Consider the following 22,004-nt stretch of genomic DNA (forward strand, 5'->3'; position numbering starts at 1 on the left):
CAGAGGTGAGGTGAGAGTGTCTGCCCCTCGACATCAAGGCAGCATTTGATTGCATATGACATCAAGGACCCTGAGTAAAATTGAAGTCATTGGGAATCAGGGGGAAAACTCTCTACTGGGTGGAGTCATAGCTTGCACAAATGAAGATGGTTGTAGTTTCTAAAGTCCAATCATCTCAGCCCCAGGACATCACTGCAGGAGTTCCTCAGAGCAGTGTGCTAGACCCAACCATCTTCAGCTGCTTCATCAATGACCTTTTCTCCATCACAAGGTCAGAAGTGGGGATGTTTGCTGAAGATTACATAGTATTCAGTCCCACTTGTAACTCCTCAGATAATGAAGCAGTCTGTGTCTGCATGCAACAAGACAGGACAAAATTCAGGCTTGGGCTGATAATTGGCAAGTAACATTTGTCCCATACAAGTGCCAGGCAATGACCCTCTCCAACGAGAGAAAATCTAACCATCCGCCTTGACATTCAATGGCATTACCTTAGCGCAATCACCTACCATCAAAATATTGGGGGGGGGGAGGGGGGTACCATTGACCAGAAACTTAACTGGACCAGCCACATGAATACTGTGGCTACTGTTACGACCGACCGCTCCTGTCAAAGCCCCCGATCAAAATATACGATGCTAATTGTGGTGGGAGAGACGCATCGATAATTCAATCCCGTCGCTCCACAGATCGCCTAACATATCATTTAAAACTTTCCAAATTAAAGACCCAACCAAATTATACCATCTATTAACCCCCAAATGAGGCTAACCAAATCAGGTGTCTTTAAATCAACAAATTAACTCTTTAATTAAAAGAACTAAATTCTTAAACACTATGAACATTTAAAAACAGAAAAATTAGAGTCCTTGCAAATTTAGTCCAATGTTGTTTGAAATCCTCGCAGAATGTTGTTCGAAGTCCCCGCAGAATGTTGTTCGAAGTCCTAGCAGAATGTTGTTCGAAGTCCTTGCAGAATGTTGTTCGAAGTCCTTGCAGAATGTTGTTCGAAGTCCTTGCAGAATGTCAACAATTAACGACTTGCAAACACTTTCAACAGAATCAATCTGACTTTAGAGTTTTTGAGGGATAAAAGATTGTCATAGTCTTCAATTTAAATTACCAGAGATCTCTGTCTTTGCTTGATGTTTTTAGAATTTTGACAGATAATAATTAAACAGACAAAAATCCTATTTCCTTCAGTTTAAATGGTCGAGAGCTCTTTTTCTGTGCTGACACGACAGCTGTCTGTGTCTTCTGTCTGTGTGTTCTGTTAGCACAAACTGTCTTCAAAAAAACCAATTCAAACTGAATTGTAACAAATGTATCGCATCAGGTTCACTCCCAGTGGCTGTTGCCATGGTATCAAGAATGCACCCTTTGAATCGCAGTCTCCAAATGGCTGTTTCTAAGGCAACGAAAATGCACCTTCCTATAACTCCTAAGGCTTGCCGGTTCTTAAAACAATACTGATCCCTTGCAAGCCTTAAAGGCAAACCTCATATTCCGAAAAGAACTACAGGACCATGACACTACAAGAGCTGGTCAAAGGCAGGGAATTCTGTGGCAAGTAACTCACCTCCTTACTCCCTAAAGCTTGTCCTACAAGGCACAAGTCAAGAGTGCGATGGAATACTCCCCACTTACCTGGATGAGTGCAGCCCCAACAACACTCAAGAAGCTTGAAACCAACCAGGACAAAGCAGCGCACTTAATCGGCATCCCATCTACCACCTTAAACATTCACTCTTTAAATGATCGGTACGCTGTGGCAGCAGTATGTACAGAGAGCCAGCATGGACACGGCAAGTCAAATGGCCTCCTTTTGTGCTGTTATCATTCTATAATTTTATAATTCTATCTACAAGATGCACTGTGCCAATGCACCCGGGCTCCTTCAACAACACCTTACAAACCCACGACCTCTATCACCAAGAAGAACAAGGGCTCAGGCACATGGGAACACCACCACCTGCAAGTTCCCCTATAAGTCACACACCATCTATCATTGCCCTTCCTTCATTATCACTGGATCAAAATCCTGGAACTCCCTCGGGGACTGCAGCAGTTCAAGAAGGTGGCTCACCACCATCTTCTCAAGGGCGATTAGGGGTGGACAATAAATGCTGGCCTTGCCAGCGACCCCCACATCCCATGAATGAATAAAAAAACTGGTCTGAACTGATTTTGTTACTGTCCTTACTACATCATTCATTAAGTGATATAAAACATTTTACCACTGGCCATTAACTCATTCCAGAGAACAATGTCTTCAATGATTTATGTCAAATAGCAATAAAATAAAGAGATCACAAAGATAAAACAATTGTCTTTCACTGTGCTCACTGCATTGATTGACTCATGACTAACATTTGTGACATTAATGCATCAGTAGCACAAGAGTATAATAAAACAGTGTTATGATCATTTAGTTCATGGTTTGTCTTAATATTTTAGAGGTCATATTTAGTTTGGGGGGAATTAAATGTGTAGCTGTAATATAATTGAAATTGTGGAATTTAAAAAGCTTGCAGGACCACCCAAAAGATTTTATTTCAAAGATCTTTCCATGTGTGTTTACAAGGACAAAGTAAGAGAGGTGAGAGCCATAAAACAGCAGGTGAGCTTGTTTAGTTGGAGAACTGTAGCCGGAAAGTCTGGAAGGAATTGTTCTGTCATTGTCAGCAGTATTAATTATTCATGTGGGTATCCAAAATCAAAGAGATGTTTTGGAGTTGGTGCAATTAGCTTAAATTGCTATCTGGGGCATCCCAGATCTCCCACATTGCCAAAGAGATAGATGATGCAGGGAGATGCCTTTTGGTCAGGTGTTTTATCTCTGTGCTTGCTCACAGAAAAATCTGTCGGCTTTTGGAGCAGCTGGACTCAGGAGCAGGAAGGCCATCAGGAACCATGGATGTTTCTGATTTGAGTAAGGCCCATGCTCAGTCTGGAAATCCAGATTTGTCAGGTGTTGCAAGAGAGCTGGAGGGTTGCTTATTTGAATGTCAGAGAGAGAGAGAATTCCCAGGAAATCTCATACTTCAGTAGGTATCTGAGAAACTAAGGAAAATTGAAGTGAACTCCTCAGAGCTGTGGTACACTTTGGATTGGTCCCAGGAGAAGAGAACAAATCGTCAAGATTCTGTAAAGTATAGGAGAACTCGTGGGGTGAAGTAAAAGTCAAATAGGAGTGTTCTGTTGAGAGTTAGAGTTTAAAGTATACGTCTTCATACTCTGTTAAGATTTGAAGTTTAAAATATAAGTGATATCAAATTGTAGGGTTAAGCTAGTAGTGTTTTGCTTTGTTTAACTCTTGTACAGTAAAGTGTTATGTTTAAAATGTGAAATCATGTGGCATAATTCTTTCAGTAATTAATGGGAGTTTGAATTTCTTTTTTAAAAAAAATTACAGGATCATAACAACAGACACTGGAGAAGACTTCCTTGGTTCCCTATTTATCACAAAATTATAGATACATATAAAAAGGACATGTTTATGATTTGCTGCAAATAGTGAACAAGAACAATCTTCCTCCATTGTTCGTGAGTTTTCTGCTGGCTGTGTTAGAAGCTTTGCCTTTTGAAGCCACTTTTACTTAGATTATTGATCACTGGCTCTTGATGTGCAGATTTCTTGTAGCCAATGGCCACATCAAGGTAAACCTACAAAAATGTTTTCAGACTGGTGGCAAGGAAGACCTACATTTCATTTAATCTTCTTGACTGCTGTTCCTACTGGGACTAGTAAACATACTGCTGCAGCGGAACTACTGCATTTTGGTGATGAGGTCTTCACACATATCTTTGTATTAACATCATGACGCAAAGTCATGATGTCACTTCACCCACACATGTGCTGCCCAAAGTATCTCAGCCAGTCCCACGCATACACAATAGCCCCACAATACAGCTGGTTTACAGGACGACTGGCCACACATTGCAAATCTTAATGCGGACAGCAGCTGAGTTAGCTTGCTCTCCAGAGACCTAGACTGTAATGTAAAAATTCAATATTGCGCCTTATTAAGTAAGGACCTCACTGTTTAGCATTGGGTCCTATTAATTTAGTCTAGGAATTCTGCTCCTTTTTAAGACAATCTGGGAGGAGATGAGCCAGAAATTAGGACAGAATGCATCTCTGCCAAGCTTTGCCTCTTAATGCTTGCCAATTTTATTTCTGACCATGGCAATTTCTTTCTCTTGTCTTTCTCTGTCCCAATGCCAGTTTTTGGGGGTTGTTTGCAGGCTTTCCAGAAATTGGACCTACTACACCATGAAGGGCAGTGCCAGATAGGCAACAGGAATCAGGTGGACATGTCATGTTGAGGCACATGTGGACTCACTAAGCAAAAAAGGATAAACAGTCAGTTACCCCAGGGAATCGCTGACATCTTTGTTCTGATTGGCTGTATCTTTCCATGGGCAGCAAAGTGCCGCTCTGAAGTCCTAGCTGCTCTGCACTGGTGTTCACTCCTAATATGCATGTGATGCTGTCCCTGGGATTTGTGACTGGGTGATGCCAGATACAAATTGGGTGGAAATCCCTCCCTAATGCACATCCAATGGCACAATGATACTGCCAAAATGTCAATACTTTCAAGTCTATCCCCCTTATCTCTGACTCCTTTTAGAAAAAGAGACAATTGCTAAAGACCTGAATTTAATTATGATTTCTGGAAAGTTTGCGATAAAAATGAACAGACCAGCATTTTTGGAAGTGCATTCTGTGGGTAAAACTTTCCCCAACAAGTTTCCCCCACATAATGACAGCACTGCAGTTTCTGAAGCCTTCCTGAACTGTATGCATCAACAGTGTTGGGAGACATCAGACTCAGCTCAGTGGTAGCAGTCATCTCAGAATCAGAATTCAAAGTCTACTACAGAGAATTGAGCACATAATCTAGGCTGACACTTTAGTCAGATGTACCTCCTTTTGGATGAGACTGTTATGCAGGCCCCCACCTGCCAAGAATGAGGCATGTTGATTTTGTCATACGAACATTGATTTTAAACTGTTACTATAGTGAAGAAAGGACATGTTAAAAAAATCACCAGACACTTGGCTGGTAGGACATTTGCATACTAACGGACAGTGCTTATGGAGACAAAGGGCTATTCCCTGGTCCACAACCCAGAATGGATTTTGATCACCAGACATTGAAGGTGTAAGGAAGAGCATTCCAGAGACTGCTGAGGTGATACAATCCACAAAAGCCAGGACTGGTTATACCAGTTACTAGGGTAACTAGTCTGAACTAGAATCTGGGCCCAAACTAGTCAAAAGCATGAGGTGATAGCCAAAGTTCTAGTTTTTGCATTCCGTACACCATCAACATTCTGTCAGCAATCTGTCGAGATTGTAATTATGCTGAAGTTTTTACTTTTCATTTGACTAACTGGCTAGTTCAGGGTTTTCTTTTGGAACGAGTCACAGAGAGCTTGAACTCAGAAAGACTGTTTGCTCCTGGAGTGAGAAGATCTCTCCTGTCTGCTCCCATCTCTTTCTCACAAACCTCTGGACCCACTATGGACACATGAATTTCAAGAGAGAAAACCCTACATTGAACAAGGTTTAAGAAGAATACGGGGCCCCAATGAAAAGCAAGACCTACCTACAATCAAGGACTTTACAGTGAGCTCACAGAACAGTAACCAAAACCATCTTCAGATATTGCCTCAAACTTTTCCACTTTATTTCTTCTGCTCGTTTCTGTCTCTATCTGCATGTGTGTATTGCATATGCATGCTAGCGTGGGCCCTTCGCATATCCGTAGGCATTAATTGAATTATAGTTGAAGTTTAATAAAGTTCAACCTTTTTTCTTTAAACCTAAGAAAACCTGTTTGGCTAGTTTCTTTGCCTTATAATTGGAAGTTAGTGAAGATATATTTCTCACGCCACTGACACATGTTTTAGGAGAGCTGGAGAATTCATCCAGTTTGGCATAACAGCACAATAGTAGCCTGTAGGTAGCATACTAGCTGTTAACTCCTTCAACTGTTTAAATAGAAATAGGCACCACTTGCTTTGACAACTTAAGACAAACCCTCCACGCCAATGTTACATTTCCTGGAATGCTAGGATGCATTCATCCACAGGAATGTTGCTCTCCCTGAGCTTTTCAAGACAGATAAATCAAATGAATAGGTGACTTGTGGGTGACAAGGAATGTCCCTGGCTAGTATGGCTAATGACCCTATAAGAGTTGCAAGAACAGCAGCTGAAAAGTGCTATAAGGTCAAAAAGCATCTACCAGAGTTGTAATACAGAGCATCAGAAGTTACCTTTTATTCCAAGGATTTCAGAAGCTAACTTAAGCTGGAGGACACCTTTGGGCATGATCCTGTCGGAACCACAGGGATTGTGACCCGAACAATTTATGGGTCACAATGTTTATGATTGAAAGAGGAGCTAACTCACCCCTTTTACATGGTTTACCTCCTGTTGTTAGGTTATAAACTAGGTGCCAAACAAATCTGATTAATATCAGTAACCATCATTACACAGCCTAAAACTGTTTTTAATTCAGTATTAACCAGCACTAAAACTGCCACTCAGACACCATAGGTTAAGTTGTTTATATTTCAAAATCAGGCCACATTTGCAAGACACGAGGTGAATAGAATAAGGGGTGATTTGCAAAGTTATAATACAATGAAGAAGCTCTGATGGTATCATAAACCAAAAGAGAAAAACTAGAGTGGTTTATTAATGAAATTAAACTGAATTCTATTACAATGTTGTAACACTCTCTGTGGTCTGTTATTTTAGATATGATTAAAGCTTTTGATAAGAAATTATCCTATATGGTTCCTGTTCTCTTCTGAGTAGATTCTTCTGGAAAGAAGAGGTTTACATCGCACTATCTAAAACAGAATAGAACTGCAGTTGTGATGAAATAACTCACAGTAAGGGATGGCATATTAGCAATAATTTCTGCAGTGCATTCCTCAGAAATATGTAAACTATATGAAACAGTTTTTAGAGTAGTGATGTTCTCATTTTTAAATTATTTGAATAGTCATGCCAGTATTAACTGGCAATGGTTTTATCATGGTCTTTACACTGCCAGGTATGTTAGATCTAAAATGATTTAAAGGTTTAGTAGGCCAATTAAACACTTGAAATCAGTGCTAACAAAGTACAAAGGAACAACATTATCAAAGATATACAGAACATTTATTAAAAGTGGCAGCAGCAGCTAGAACTCTGATAGCTTTTGCTCTTGACCGCAATAAAAATTCCTCGGATTTTCCGTGTACTCACTGTCAATGTCCTGTTCAATAACGTCCTCTTCCTTTTGGAAAAGCTCTCTCAGATTAACATATGCAAAGCCAACATCTTCACACTCCAAGTCCTGTTCATCTTCAGGTGGATCACTGACGATTGTAAACTTTATACTAGGGATGAAAATAGAAGTAAGTTTCATCAAGGAGTGTCCCAATGGAGGAAGCAGAAATCTGTTTTTTGTGTGAAGTTGAAATTTACAAACAAAAATCTGCTTCACAGGACACACATTTTAAATCTTTTTGTGCTAGACTCTAAAGAAATACTCAATATGACATAGCTTTCAACAAATGTGATTGAAAGAAACAGAAAAAAATTGAAATTGGGAAATGAACCAAAGCCAGGAAAATCAGAAATGCACTAAGTCATTCAAAATCTTTTGGAATAGTAAATCACTACCTACTATTCTGGTTCCTAAGTTATGAGGCATCACTCGCCAGGTTAAGTCTCACTTCATGAATGAATTGCTCATAAAGCTGCCACCTTTTGCAATGACTAAGAGTGGACAGCAATGCAAAATTAGCAGAGTTGAGGTTTATGCTTAGATTTCTGTCGCTTGCTTTGTTGTTATGAAAATTAATTGAAACCCCTGCTAACAAATGCTGTCACATCATAAGAAAGAAAGAAGGAAACTTACATTTATATAGCACCATATATTTTCAGAATGCATCAAAATATTTCACACCCAATAAGTTAATTTGTAGTGGAATATTAATGGACAGACCCATCAAGTTAGACTGCAATGCAGCCTGACAGGTGCAGTGCACTTTGGGCAGGGTGCACCTGTGCAGAACCTGAACTGGAGGGGCAAGAAAATCAGCCCCATTACTTATAAAGACTAGTCCTATTTCTAAAGTGAAAGTTTAGTGAGCACTTGTTATATGGAGTATAAATAGATACAGGAGAGTGATTTACTTGTTGAATGTTAATTTATTTTTACTTTGATTCCTTGAAAAGAATTGTATTCACATATGCTGTTAAAAAGAAGGAATAGCGGGCTTCACCACTCTTCCGGTATCAGATAAAATAATTTCAGGCAATGCATGGAAATTCTGACTATTAGAGTACAAATGCGTAGGTCCAGAAGAAACTGGTGTGACATAGCCGCCATTAACATTTACCTCTCGAGGTTTAACTCGAGTCCCTGGAGCAATGACCAAAGGAACTGCCTCCTCTGCTGGTTATTTTCTTGATCCACATAGATCACTGTCAAGAAAACACATTTCCAGTTATTTGATGCAAACTGACATCAACACTTACAGTCCATTTAGAAAAGGATATAAAAGCAGGCCTCAATTTCTTTGCCTTTCTGTGTTTACCCAGCAAGAGATAGCAAGCTGAAAGGCATAGTAGTATTAAATCTAAGATCATGTGATCACATCTCACATTGGTGGCAGTTTTATATGCACTCTGTCAAAAAATGATACAGGCAATGTTTGACTGTGCCACATAACTGTCACTTTCTGTTAATGGCACTGGCAGTGTCAATTGGAAAAGCAGGCACCATTTATTGCCGTATATTTAAGGGGATTTACTGCATGTTCTTTCACCCATGGAGCTGGTGATAATGATGGTATATGGCAGTGTAGTTGTCCTTCCTGACATTGCAAGTAATTTAATCCTCCACATCTGTCACAACTCTGCTTTGACAGAGGTGTAGCATTATGCACTAACTAAAACCTACAGCATGGCACTTTGTCAGAACTAGGAATTATTCAGTACTCCAATACCGACCAGTATTGCCACAAACTTATGGTTGGGCCTCTTATTTAATTTCTAATTACCACAAATATTGGTTACTTAACATAAAAATGTGAAACGAAACCTACAAGACTGATATTAAATTTAGGGAGAAAGAAACAGAATAAAAACAGGTTTTTATAAGGAATATCACTTAGGCTTTCAGTTAGTCCTCTTAGGCATATATACTTAGTACTCATAATTTAGTCACATTATTTTAAAATAATGCTGACAATCACCAATTAGCAGGAGCAGGGTTTTGTCTTCCCGTGTACCATAGCAGCACTTTAACAGTACAAGCAACCCTACTTCTCACAAAGTGTGTCTTTAGTAGTTGATCATGCTGAATCTTAGGGAGAAGTACACTTGCTGTTATTTGTAGTTATTTTTTTCTGTTTTCTCTATTATTTAAGTGTTCCCAATAGGAAAATAGGAAACTTTGTGATAATGATTTTTGAATGTAAAGGCCAACTTGGCAGATAAAATGCAACAATGACTGCTTAAAAGACTGTGGGTTAAAACACCAATTCAACTAATTTCTAGGAAGTGAATCCAATCACAGTTTCCAATAATGCTTAGTCTGCACTCTATAGTTGAACCAGGCTTTAGTACCATCCACAGACATGCTTTTTTGTATATTAAAGATTATCCTATATAAAGTGTTTATACTTTATTGATGCATTATGTTGCATCATAAAACAATACTTATAACTTTCAACAATATTAATGGTTCTAGTCATGTCTTATAAACTTGCATTATATAACATTTCTAAAGTGTTCTCAAAGAACCAAGGTAGAGTTTGCATTTGTAATATTTAAACTGACCGAGCTCGACAACATTTAAACATAGTTTCAGTACATGCGGGTGACAGTCCATTCCACAAACATTGTAGTGTAGAAATTCCGGTGAGCAAATGTTTAAAAAACTTATGTTACATTTCTATGTGCATTATTTTCACATAGGCAATTTACTTTAACTTCACCAATTTGAATGTTTACCACACATTGCATTCGTCAGATACTGACCAATCATTTCAAGCCTTATAAAAACTGTATACATAAAACACTTCCTTCCATTACAAAATGCAAAACTGTCTCCTACCTTTGCCAATGTGACAGGAGGCACAATAAAGCAACCTGGATTACTTGCATGCTAAATCTCCTTCGTTGTGGTGTGATTTACTTACCAACTCATCCTGATCATATGAATGAAAATGGCACCAACCTTACAGTTACAACTATGCCTGTTAGTGGTACCCATTGAATAAATGCATCCAGCATTCAATAGTGAAGGTGGCCTTTGGGGGATTCCAATGAAGAAGGACCTGTACAAGTACTTGCAGAATGCAACTGAATCCCCATCAGTAGCCTAAAATTTTTGATTTAAAGAAATATATATATTTTTTTACAGGCAGCTTAGTGATTGCCTTCCTCCTTCCACTGTGGCCTGGTGCTGCAAGTGTTCACCTACCTACCACATTCAAGTTAACATGGGGCTGGAAAGGTAGCTAGGGTTAGGGGGCATTTCTGTGGAAGGAAGAAGCTCCAGTCAGCGGTACCGCTAAACTGAAAATCCAGGCCAAGGTATCCCACAAAGACTGAGCTTTTGAAAACCAGTGAAACTTTGGTTTCTTTGATCAAGGTGTTTACAGAATTGTTAGTGCCCTAAAACTGTATGCAAGGCAAAGCTCTGCGCAAAGTCCTGTGCCAAGTTGGTGCCGGATTCCTCCACGTTCCTTGACATTCACTGAAGACTTGCTGACAGGCTTCCCAATTGCCCAAGCATTTTGTTGTGCATACCCATCAGCATTCTACTGCCCCACTATAAGTCCTCAACTGAATCCTCTGCTGTAGAACCCATATACAGCCTTGCCCTGTGGCAAGCTGGTATCTATGATATCCTTGTTCTCTGCCCTGTCTGCAGCCCATTCATGCCTGGCATCTCACCATGTGCAGATCGCAGCTCTAATCTATCCTTTAGGATCCGCAGTGTCAGTATCTGAGTTGGTGGCTGTGAGTGTGAAATCAAGTGACATCCCTCTATCTTCATCATCACTCTCTTATTAGCGTTCCTTCACTGCTAACAAGGTTAAACCTCCTGGCTTTCTGAAAGGAAAAAGGCACAAGGCTAAGGTAGTTGTGTAGTTGCGGGGTTGGGGCGGGCGGGGGGGGTGGGGGATGCGGAAATAAGAGGCGTATGCTTACACCATCTACAGCTTGTAAATTACAACAGAATGTAGGGGAGAGGGAAGAGGGATGTGAGGAAGAGGATTAGGTACCAAGATACTGTCATCTTTGACGCTTTCAGACCTGCCACTGGCCACAGGGTCAGTCATAACTGCCAGCACCATCTCCTCCATGGGGGGTTAGGACATGTACCTGTACCCCTTCGGTTAGTTCCTGCACCACCTTATGCTTCAAAAGAGAGGGAAGCATGCCAGTGAGTGCCATGTAGTCTGCTTGCCTGATGTGACTGTCATGGTTGACTAGCAGTGTGTGCAAGCTGTGAGATGTGGATATCAGGGTTGCAGCAGTGCTATGTGTGTGAGAGTGAGATGAAGCATACAAATGTTAGGAATAAGTTCTGATTGATAGAGATTGTTGGTAAATGAGTGATGGGGGTGTAGTAAATTGAGGAATGTCTGAGGCTAGCGATGCAGTTGGTAGGATATGGCATCTGAAGATGCATTCACTGACCTCAACCACTTGTATGAAGTCATTGAAATGGCACTGCATCCAGGTTCTTGGGGCTTGACTCCTGGCATTAACCTTCACAGCTATCTGCTCCCACTGCCTTTTCATCATGCGCCTGGTGGGCCTCCTGGGCCCCTGCCCTTCACCAAGGCCTCTGAAAATCATGGAGCCCATTTTCTCCCATGTTGCACCATTCTTAAATGTTTCCCAGGTCAGATTCACTTCCTGCATGACTGCAGTACCTGCCCCAGCTGCAATGCTCATCTCTTTAAGAGGTGCAGGCTCACTTTTGGCAGTGCAGATTCACTTTAAGCGGTGCTTACAAGCTACAATTTTGGTTGCCCTGCTGATGCGTGTAACCCATGAGCAGCGCAGTTAGTGCTGGCTGCACACTGCAATCATCCAAATGAGCAGGCAGCACACAGTTGGCCTGCATTATGTTGAACAGGCATGGGTGAATTGTGCACTGTAATCCTCGTGTCCATTTTCAAGGTCTATACAATTTAGCCCCCGTGATCTGCTAAAGCAGCACTTTCACAATACTGGACCACAAATGAAGAAAGTGCTGGCAATTTATAATGTACATCTGGTAGCTAGTGATGTATGCTTTTTAGAAATATTTGCACGGGACTATCTTGAAATCTGTTATTCGAAGGAGTTGGGATCCGTACTCAGGCATGAATTTAAAACTGCATTAAGTGGAAATGAGAATTCATGTTTAAATGAAATGATATGAAAAGCATACCTGGCATGTTAACATAGCTTTCTTTTTTCTTGACAGACCTACTGAGTATTTCCACGATTTTTTGTTTTTATATTAGAGTTCACATCTGTTAGTATGTGAAGCCATTCTGTACTCTGTAAAAATAGACTGTCGCACAGGGTTTGATCTCAGGACTGTATTAATAGCAAATTCAGAACAAGTTAAACACTTCAGTTCTGCAGGAATTGTCCTTAGGCTAAATCTAGAAAAGAACCAGTACATTTGGAGCCTATGCTGCTTTGGTGAGCTGGCCAGGAAAATAAGAGGTATACCTTACTGGAGAAGAAATGTTTATAGAAAGGTGTGGATTCTAAAGAAAGATTGGCTTGCATACCACCATTGAAAACTTCTCTGTCTATAAAGTTTGCATCTACCCAATGATGAACTGCTCTCGCCTAGTTTGGCAGATTGCACAGGAAGCCCAATTCTTGCTCCTGAAGTCAGTACAGTTGCAAATCAGGCAGATCAATGGGCAGGCTAAGAATGATTGATATAATGTCAGAATTTGCCCTCTGCAACCTCAAGCAGAGCTAGTAGTGCTTTACAAGATCACGATCAGAACAGCAGCGCTAGTGGTTGAGTCAGTTCAACATATTTAACTCAGAAACGCAAGAGCTGTGGCAAGTGCATCTTATATTGATCCAAAATGTCTGCACAAAATAAGAGAGGTAACAGTTCACACAATACTTTCTTGGCCTGTGGTGCTCTTCTAAGCAGCATCTTAGAAAATGTCCTATGCCTGCAGATATTTAAATGCAGCATTAACCATTGTGGGGAGGATAATTTCAACTGTAGCAGAAGTATTATTTGTTGGTTGGTGTATAATTCTTCCCAATCTTTCTGATCCCAGCAACGAAGGCCTATGCTACCACTTCGGTGTCTATGCAAAGTAAGCACAAAACCAACATAGCCAAATTAGCAATCTGACTCCTTAGCACATTTTGCTTTGAGAAGTTTGAGAACCTTCATTCCACAGCTTGTTGTGTAGTACAACCTAGATCCAGTGTGAAACCCCTTTTTGAAAGTGTACACGATATAAACAAGTAGAATCCATTTCATGTCATTTGAGTGTGGATTCACCCGTTGGGCTTTCAAAATATTGTCAGGGAAATTTCTTGGAGCTGCTCCTACTCTGGTGCAGCGGGAGCAACTCCAAATAATTTGCCGGACATTGAAAATCTCGCAGTCGGGAAACAGATCTGTGCTTAATATGCTTAAACCTGTGAGTGCAGAGGTCCTTCCTGATTGAGCTCAGTGCTAAGACTCAGTAATGAGCACTCTGCAGTAAATCTTGGTCTGCAATGTGCACATTGGAGTCTCACCGACTAGCCTCAGGTGTAGTACAATGATAGTCTAATAGGATTAAATATGAGAGGTATGTCAATACAGCAAATAAACACACACACATAAAAAGAAAGAACTAATTGAAGTTACATTATAGTATAAAAGATCTGAAGTTTGTCACAACAGAATATTGAACAACTTGAATTGTAGGCATGTAAACTACACCCTGAAGTGAATGATCCAAATGAAGCTTCATGAAAGCGTCTTTCAAGCTCCATTATGCCTAAGTAACTTAGAATTAGCTTAATTATGCATTAATCAATCAAAAAAAAATGTGAATCTGGCATCATATTTAAAACATAAATTAATGTTTTAGTTGATTTAATAGCAGTGTGTTCCAGTTATTAAGAATTATTTTGAGCCATCCTTATTGCGAACCGTTAAAAATATGTAAACTATGGTGGCAACTTCCGAGTTGCAGCTCAGTGTTTTCCAATCTTTATAATGAATCAACTACAAAGATTATCAAAAATGTGCTTAATGATAAGTATCATTTGTTTTACTGATTTATGTTGTTAAAAGAATGTGCAGCAGTCCCAAAATAACCACATAATATTTCAATAATCATTTCTAGGGAGATTTTCAGACCCATCCTAGACTCAGTAAATGTTTTTTCCATAAACCATAAGGAAACTAAAGATTCAAATAATGTGTGAATTTTTAAAATAACACAAACATGATTTATTATATATACCTATAGTCACTCCTCTGCAAGTTCTGCATAAAGTGTTATTTTAATACTTAGCAATAAAAGGTGTCAGCAAGAAGGGAATAATTTAACAGAATTAATGACAGTCAAAAGAACTTGGGATCTATCATTAGCCAATTCCTGAATCCAGCGCTGATATCTTTTAATTTACGACAGTTAATTCTTTCTTTAAGCTCACATTTATTCAATATAACATCTATTTAAAAATGTAGAATTCTATTCCCAGCAGATAGCTAAATGAAACAGTTTTAAATTGGAGGTTAATTTTTCTTCCATCATAAATGGTTAATATGCAATCCTTGGAGAAACCTATTTAACCTCTTTCAGCTTCTCTTATGTCATTACCATTGCTGTGATTATAACAGATCCATTGTCCATTGTATGGCTTTGGAAGAGACATTGGTGTCTCCTCAGCTGGCAAATTGTAGAATCTATATTCAACAAACAGTCGTTGAGTCGTTTCATCCTTTAGGATGTGAGCGTCTTCATTTAAAGTGAGAGATACAACCTCAATCCGGATTTTTTCTGATGGCTGTAGGGATAAAAAAAAAACGTAAAAGACAAAGTAGGTTACAAAGTTATTGAAATTTCTATGAATAGGTGTCTCATCCTGTAAAATGACTTGAGGCATTCTAGTGAAAAGTTAATTTTCCACTTACTCGCCTTTAGGACCCTTGAAATGTACATTAAACCATGAATCATCTTCTTTTATTATGTATTTTCAGGTACTTTTACAGCAAACCTAAATCTGAATATTTCAAGAAGTCTGTTTTATTATTCAGTAGATTCATGGAAATTTTACAAAGATGACAAGAAAATTACGCACCATTCTGTCTCTGTTAATACAGGTACAAGGCTTCATCTGGCAATATTACGAGGATTAGCATGGCATGATGAAATATTTAGTGGAATTTCTTTTCTCTAAACCTAATAAATCAAATGACTGCCAAGTGTCATTAAAGTGATGGCCTTTGAGTTGAATAAGCTTTTCATATTCAAATTAGAAAGGGTAAAAAGAGAGATGGAAGCAATGAAAGTTTTAGCAAATAACCCAAATAAGCCAGAGCTCAGCTACTAAGAATGACAGTGGTGTTATGTTTTATCTTAATCATGTATTTGTACAGAGTAATCCATTTAGCCACTAGGCTAGTCTGACATGGGAATTTGTTGGCAAGAAAAGTAAGAAAAAGTGTCAAAAGAAACAACTTGCATTATGTAGGACATCCCAAAGCCAATGTGGCAGTTTTCAACTGTAGCCACTTGTGATTTAAGAAAACAAAGCAATTAAATTGTGCTCAGCAAGAGCCATAAATAGTAGCGGGATAAATGACCAGATAATCTGTTTATAGGAGGATATTGGAGGAGGGATAAATACTGGCATGATAGCAACAGAACTTCCTTGCTCTTCTTTGGATAGTGACATGGGAATTATTACATACACCTGAAAGGGAACTACGAAGGTATGAGGCGCGAGTTGGCTTTGGTAGATTGGGGAACTTTACTAAAAGGGTTGACTGTGGATAGGCAATGGATAATATTTAAAGAACATGCGCATGTATTACAACAATTATTTATTCCTGTCTGGCACAAAAATAAAACCGGAAAGGTGGCTCAACTGTGGCTTACAAAAGAAATTAGGGATAGTATTAGATCCAAAGAGGAGGCATATAAAATTGCCAGAAAAAGCAGCAAGTCTGAGGATTAGGAGCAGTTTAGAAGTCAGCAAAGGAGGACAAAGAGGTTGATTAAGCGGGGGAAATAGACTATGAGAGTAAACTTGCAGGGAACATAAAAACTGACTGTAAAAGCTTCTATAAATATGTGAAGAGAAAAAGATTAGTGAAGTCAAATGTAGGTTCCTTCCAGTCAGAAACGGGTGAGATTATAATGGAGAACAAAGAAATTGAAGCACTATTAAACACATACCACATACTTTGGTTCTGTCTTCACGAAGGAGGACACAAATAACCTCCCAGAAATGTTAGGGAACCAAGGGTCTAATGAGAGGGAGGAACTGAAGGAAATCAGTATTAGTAGAAAAATAGTGCTAGGGAAATTAATGGGGTTAAAGGCTGACACATTCCCAAGGCCTGATAATCTACATCCCAGAGTACTAAAGGAAGTGTTCCTGGAAATAGTGGATGCATTGGTGGTCATCTTCCAAAATTCTATAGACTCTGGAGCAGTTCCTACAGATTGGAGGGTGGCAAATGTAACCCCACTATTTAAAAAACGGAGAGAAAACACAGGGAATTACAGACCAGTTAGCCTTACATCAATAGTGGGGAAAATGCTAGAGCCTATTATAAAGGATGTGATAGCAGAACACCTGGAAAGCATAAACGGGATTGGACAAAGTCAACATGGGTTTACGAAAGGGAAATCATGCGTAAAAAATCTACTGGAGTTTTTTGAGGATGTAACTAGTAGAATAGATAAGGGAGAACCAGTGGATGTGGTGTATTTGGATTTTCAGAAGGCTTTTGATAAAGTCCCACAGAAGAGGTTAGTGCGCAAAATTAAAGCACATGGCATTGGGGGTAATATACTGGCATGGATTGAGAATTGGTTGACAGACAGGAAACAGAGAGTAGGAATAAACGGGTCTTTTTCCGGTTGGCAGGCAGTGACTTGTGGGGTACTGCAGGGATCAGTGCTTGGGCCCCAGCTAGTCACAATATATATTAATGACGTGGGTGAGGGAACTAAATGTAACATTTCCAAGTTTGCAGATGACACAAAGCTGGGGGGGGGGGGGGGAATGTGAGCTGTGAGGAGGATGCAAAGAGGCTCCAATGTAATTTGGACAAGTTGGGTGAGTGGGTAAAGGCATGGCAGATGCAGTACAATGTGGATAAATGTGAGGTTATCTACTTTGGTTGGAAAAACAGAAAGGCAGATTATCTGAATGGTGATAGATTGGGAAAGGGGGAGGTGCAACGAGACCTGGGTGTCCTTGTACACAAGTCACTGAAAGCAAGCCTTCAGGTGCAGCAAACAGTTAGGAAGGCGAATGGTATGTTGGCCTTCATTGCAAGAGGATTTGAGTACAGGAGCAAGGATGTCTTACTGCAGTTATACAGGGCCTTGGTGAGACCACATCTGGAGTATTGTGTGCAGTTTTGTCTCCTGATCTGAGGAAGGATGTTCCTGCCATGGAGGGAGTGCAAAGAAGATTTACTCGGCTGATTCCTGGGATGGCAGGATTGATGTATAAGGAGAGATTGGGTCGACCAGGCCTATATACTACAGTTTAGAAGAATGAGAGGGGATCTCATAGAAACTTATATAATTCTAACAGGAATAGACAGGCTAGATGCAGGGAGGATGATCCCGATGGCTGGGGAGTCCAGAACCAGGGGTCACAGTCTCAGGATACGGGGTATGCCATTTAGAACCGAGATGAGGAGAAATTTCTTCACTCAGAGGGTAGTGAACCTGTGGAATTCTCTACCGCAGAAGGCAGTGGAGGCCATGTCATTGAATATATTCAATAAGCAGATAGATATATTTCTTAATGCCAAAAGGATCAAGGGATATGGGGAGAAAGCGGGAACAGGGTACTGAATTAGACGATCAACATGATCTTTTTTGAATGGTGGAGCAGGCCCGAAGGGCCAAATGGCCTATTCTGCTCCTATTTTCTATGTTTCTATGAAAGATGGGGCCTGGGCTAATGTCTGCTCCAGGCATTTGGATTATTGTGCTAGTGACTGATACATAGAAGTACAAAAAAGTCACAACACGGAAATGGGTCATTCAGCCCAACCAGTCCCAGTGGTATTTATCCTCTATGCAAGAAATAATTCCAATCATATCTACTCACCCTGTTCTCATATACCTTCAAACCCTTTTCCCTCATCCAGTTATCCAATCTAATCTTGAATGTTGACATACTTTCTGCCTTTACCAGCAACTGTAGAAGTGAGTTCCACAGCCTCACAACTCTCTGTGTAGATAGGTTTCCCTTGCTTTCTGTCTTAAATCTCTTACATTTAAATCTTGTATCTATGGCCCCTCATACTAATTGTGCCTTTTCCATTCTGATCCTGATAACTCTGTGTTTCATCTTTTATAAAGCCTCAACATCCTTTCTACATATAGTGTGATGGTGTCCTCGTATGTTGACTGCGTTCTGTGCAGCCTACCTGTTGGGTGCTATGACTTTGGATTCAATGTGTGTTTTTTGAGACAGACCTTGATTTGAAAATGAAGATTCAATGTTCTGGGAGATCAGAACCAGGTTAACAAAACAAACAGGTTTTTTTTAGCAGAGATGTGACTGGAGCTTAGGGGTCAAGCTTTTCGAGATGACACAGACTGCAAGAAGCAGCAGGCTGGAATAGTTGTTTTGACTGCAGGCAGAGGAGCCTGGACTGAGAGCTGACCCTCGAAAATACATGTTGTTACAATTGTTTTCGGTGCCTTAAAGAGTTATGTAAGGCGAGACCAGTGAAGCAAAACCACCATGACTGTTTGAGTAAAACCATGGAAGTTCCGGAAGGGTGCACAGTTTTGGTGGAGATGGTATCGCCGGGGTTCGGATTGCAGAGAAACTGCCATCGAGTGGAAACCGACATTTGCATCTTGGGAGGCCGGATCTGGAGATCTACTTGAAAAGTTCAAAGATCTGAAGGACTTTGCAATGGTTCAGCATCATCCTGCTGATAGGACTGCCAAAGGACTTATGAGATACATCCTTGTTGCTTCTGATAGTTAATGTGTAATCTTATATATATATATATTTATATATATTAACTGTGATTTAACTGCTAGTTCATGTTTAATTTATGTTGGTTTTGGTTTGAGTGTAAAAGTAAAATTTATAAAAGTGAAATCTTGTCCGTTTGCTTTTTACTTCCTAAATTGGGGTCAGTCGGTGGATCTGATTCTTTTGGTTTGTTGGTGATCTCCATGGGGATCATAACAATAGTGTGGACCTCATTACTGAACATGGAGAAATACAGCATAGAAGATAGAGAATAAAACACCATTAACACTGTCCCAATGTGCCTTAACTCAGCCTCACCTTTATTACAAGGGATTGGTGTACAAAATTAAGGAAGCCTTGTTACAATTGTTCAGGGCTTTGGGGAGACCACACCCGGGGCTGAATTTTGTTCAGCTCTTGAGGTCGGGCTCCGTGGTGGGGGGGGTGGTGCTGGAAGATTGGAGCACCAGCGGCCCGCCTAGGAGCCTGACGCCGGGATTGCCGGGCCCGATCTTCCTGGTGGCGGCGAGGCTCCATGGCGGCCCGTCTGCCACTTGGCGACAGGACCCGACTTTAAATATTTAAATAAACTCAATGAATACATTTAAATTGAATTGCCCGCGATCTTACAGTTGGATCTGGATCTGCCATGTGGCAGGTGGTACTCATGCGCCGTCACTTTCCTGTCCAGGGAAAGCTGGCGCCACTGAGGTGGGGAAGAGGGGAGCTCTGGATTTTTACTGTAGTTGGGGGGGGGGGGGGAGGGGGATCAATGCTACATTTGTAGTGTGTGGGGGAATGGGGGGTAAAGGTTCACCTCTGTACCTTGTTCCATTGGGGGAGCGGTGAGGGCGGTGACCTCTGCATTGGAGCAGTTGGGGGGAGAAGGGGTCAACTCTTCAATTTCAATGTATGCGGGGGCGGGGAATAGGGCCAACATTTATTTTCAGTGTAGTGGGGTGGGTACAGGTTCAACTCTGCATTCTCTGAGCAGGGCTGGCATCCCTTTAATAATGGCACCAGCGCCTGCGCAGAGTCAACTGATGCCGTTCATGACTTCGCTGAGGCCACCTCTGCCATGTGATTGGGCGGAGGTGGACTCCCTGCATAGATAAATGAACTGCAGCGCTCAGGATCGTTGCAACGTGGCGGTGCACGGCCTGTGCATGTGGGCAGCCATTTTTCGCCTGCCACCACTCCCAGCAGCGGGAAAACAAAATTCAGCCCCCTGAAGCGCTATGCACATTTTTGGTCTCCTTATCTTATGAAGGATATACTTGCTTTGGAGGCAGTGCAGCGAAGGATCACTAGATTGATTCCTGGGACAAGAGGGTTATCCTCTGAAGAGAGATTTAGTAGAACGGGCCTGTTATCTCTGGAGCTTAGATGAATGAGAGGTGATCTCATTCTAAGATTCTAAGAGGGATTGACAGGGTAGATGCTGAGATGCTGGAGAGTGAACAACTAAGGGGTATAGTCTCAGTATAAGGGGGGCGATCATTTAAGACGGAGATGAAGAAGAATTTCTTCACTCAGAGGGTTGTAAATGATTGAATCCTCTACACCACAGGCTGTGGATGCTCAGTTGTTAAATATAGGGCTGGATTTTACCGCAGGCAGACGGGACTTTGCCACCGACATGAAGGTCGGTGGCGAAACCGCTTCTGCCTAGCCTGGGGATGCATTTTACGGGTCCCCGGGCTTTAACTGTCCTGAGGCGGGACTTCCACCCGCTTTTAGGAGGAGGCCCTGCCTCAGTGAGCTGCTGGCCAATCAGCGGGCTGGCAGCAGCAGCGGCGGCGGTGGCCACTACTGTGACTGCAGCCCAGCTGATGGCATGGAGCCAGGATTTCAGTTAAGTTGGGATTGCCTCGCCGGAAGGGGGGGGGCGTGGGGGGGGGATGCTGGTGATCGGTCATGGTGGTGAGGCAAGGGTAGTCGTTTGGGGGGTGGGTGTCTTGTGTCCTGGGGGTGGGTTGGGAGGCGAGGGTGGCCCGCAATCGAGCACCCTGTGCCCAACTACCATGGCACACTCCCCCGGCGTGCGGAAAGGCCAGCAGCTATCGCTGGGTGGCCTTTCACGTCCCAAGCACGCCCGCTTGCCACGGGTAAATACCCGTGGAGGCAGGCGAGGGCCCTTAAGTGGCCGTTAAGTGATTGGCCTCGGGCGGGCGGGCCGTTTGCACCCCCCAAACCGACCACTGTAAAGTTGGTCGGAGGCAGAAGCGGGGCAGGAAGGCCTCCTGGAGCCTCCCGATCAATTTTACGCCGCCATCCAACCCGCTGGGGCGGCGTAAAATACAGCCCATATTCAAGGCTGAGACAGATTTTTGGACTCTAGGAGAATCAAAGCATATGGGGATCGGCTGGAAAAGTGCAATTGAGACCAATGATCAGCCATGATATTATTGAATGGCAGAGCATGCTTGAGGACAAAATGGCCTACTCCTATTCCTATTTCTTATGTACATACAGCACACCACTGCACCAAAGTTAATTTTCTGTTTCCCACACCAGCTTCCGGAAACTGAGTAAAACTGACAATTCTGTGCCAATTTTCCAGCAGTTTTAAATGATGGGCCCACACCTGCTAGCAACTTGACTGAGATTGCTGAAACTCATTTACATGAGGCACTGACAGCCAGCAGGAGTGGTTCATCCCACCGATTTGGGATGGATTTGAATAGGGAAATTAAAGGATGGTATGATAACTCACTACACTACTCAGGTCCCCAAATACTGCACAACTTTTA

At 41.4% G+C, this 22,004-nt stretch overlaps 1 protein-coding gene across 4 annotated transcripts in view; it reads right to left on the reverse strand.

The window, feature by feature from the left end:
• rpgrip1l (RPGRIP1 like) overlaps positions 1–22,004 on the reverse strand; it is a 263,930-nt gene that overhangs the window by 20,752 nt on the left and 221,174 nt on the right. For all 4 annotated transcript variants that reach the window (XM_068049460.1, XM_068049459.1, XM_068049461.1 and 1 more), the window contains 3 exons: positions 14,886–15,072; positions 8,412–8,496; positions 7,270–7,403 (listed from right to left, as the gene is read on the reverse strand). In XM_068049460.1, the coding sequence (XP_067905561.1) occupies positions 7,270–7,403; positions 8,412–8,496; positions 14,886–15,072 (406 nt within the window). The remainder of the gene's footprint in view (positions 1–7,269; positions 7,404–8,411; positions 8,497–14,885; positions 15,073–22,004) is intronic.

The sequence above is a fragment of the Heterodontus francisci genome, chromosome 17 (genome assembly GCF_036365525.1).
Source record: "Heterodontus francisci isolate sHetFra1 chromosome 17, sHetFra1.hap1, whole genome shotgun sequence".
NCBI lineage: Eukaryota > Metazoa > Chordata > Chondrichthyes > Heterodontiformes > Heterodontidae > Heterodontus > Heterodontus francisci.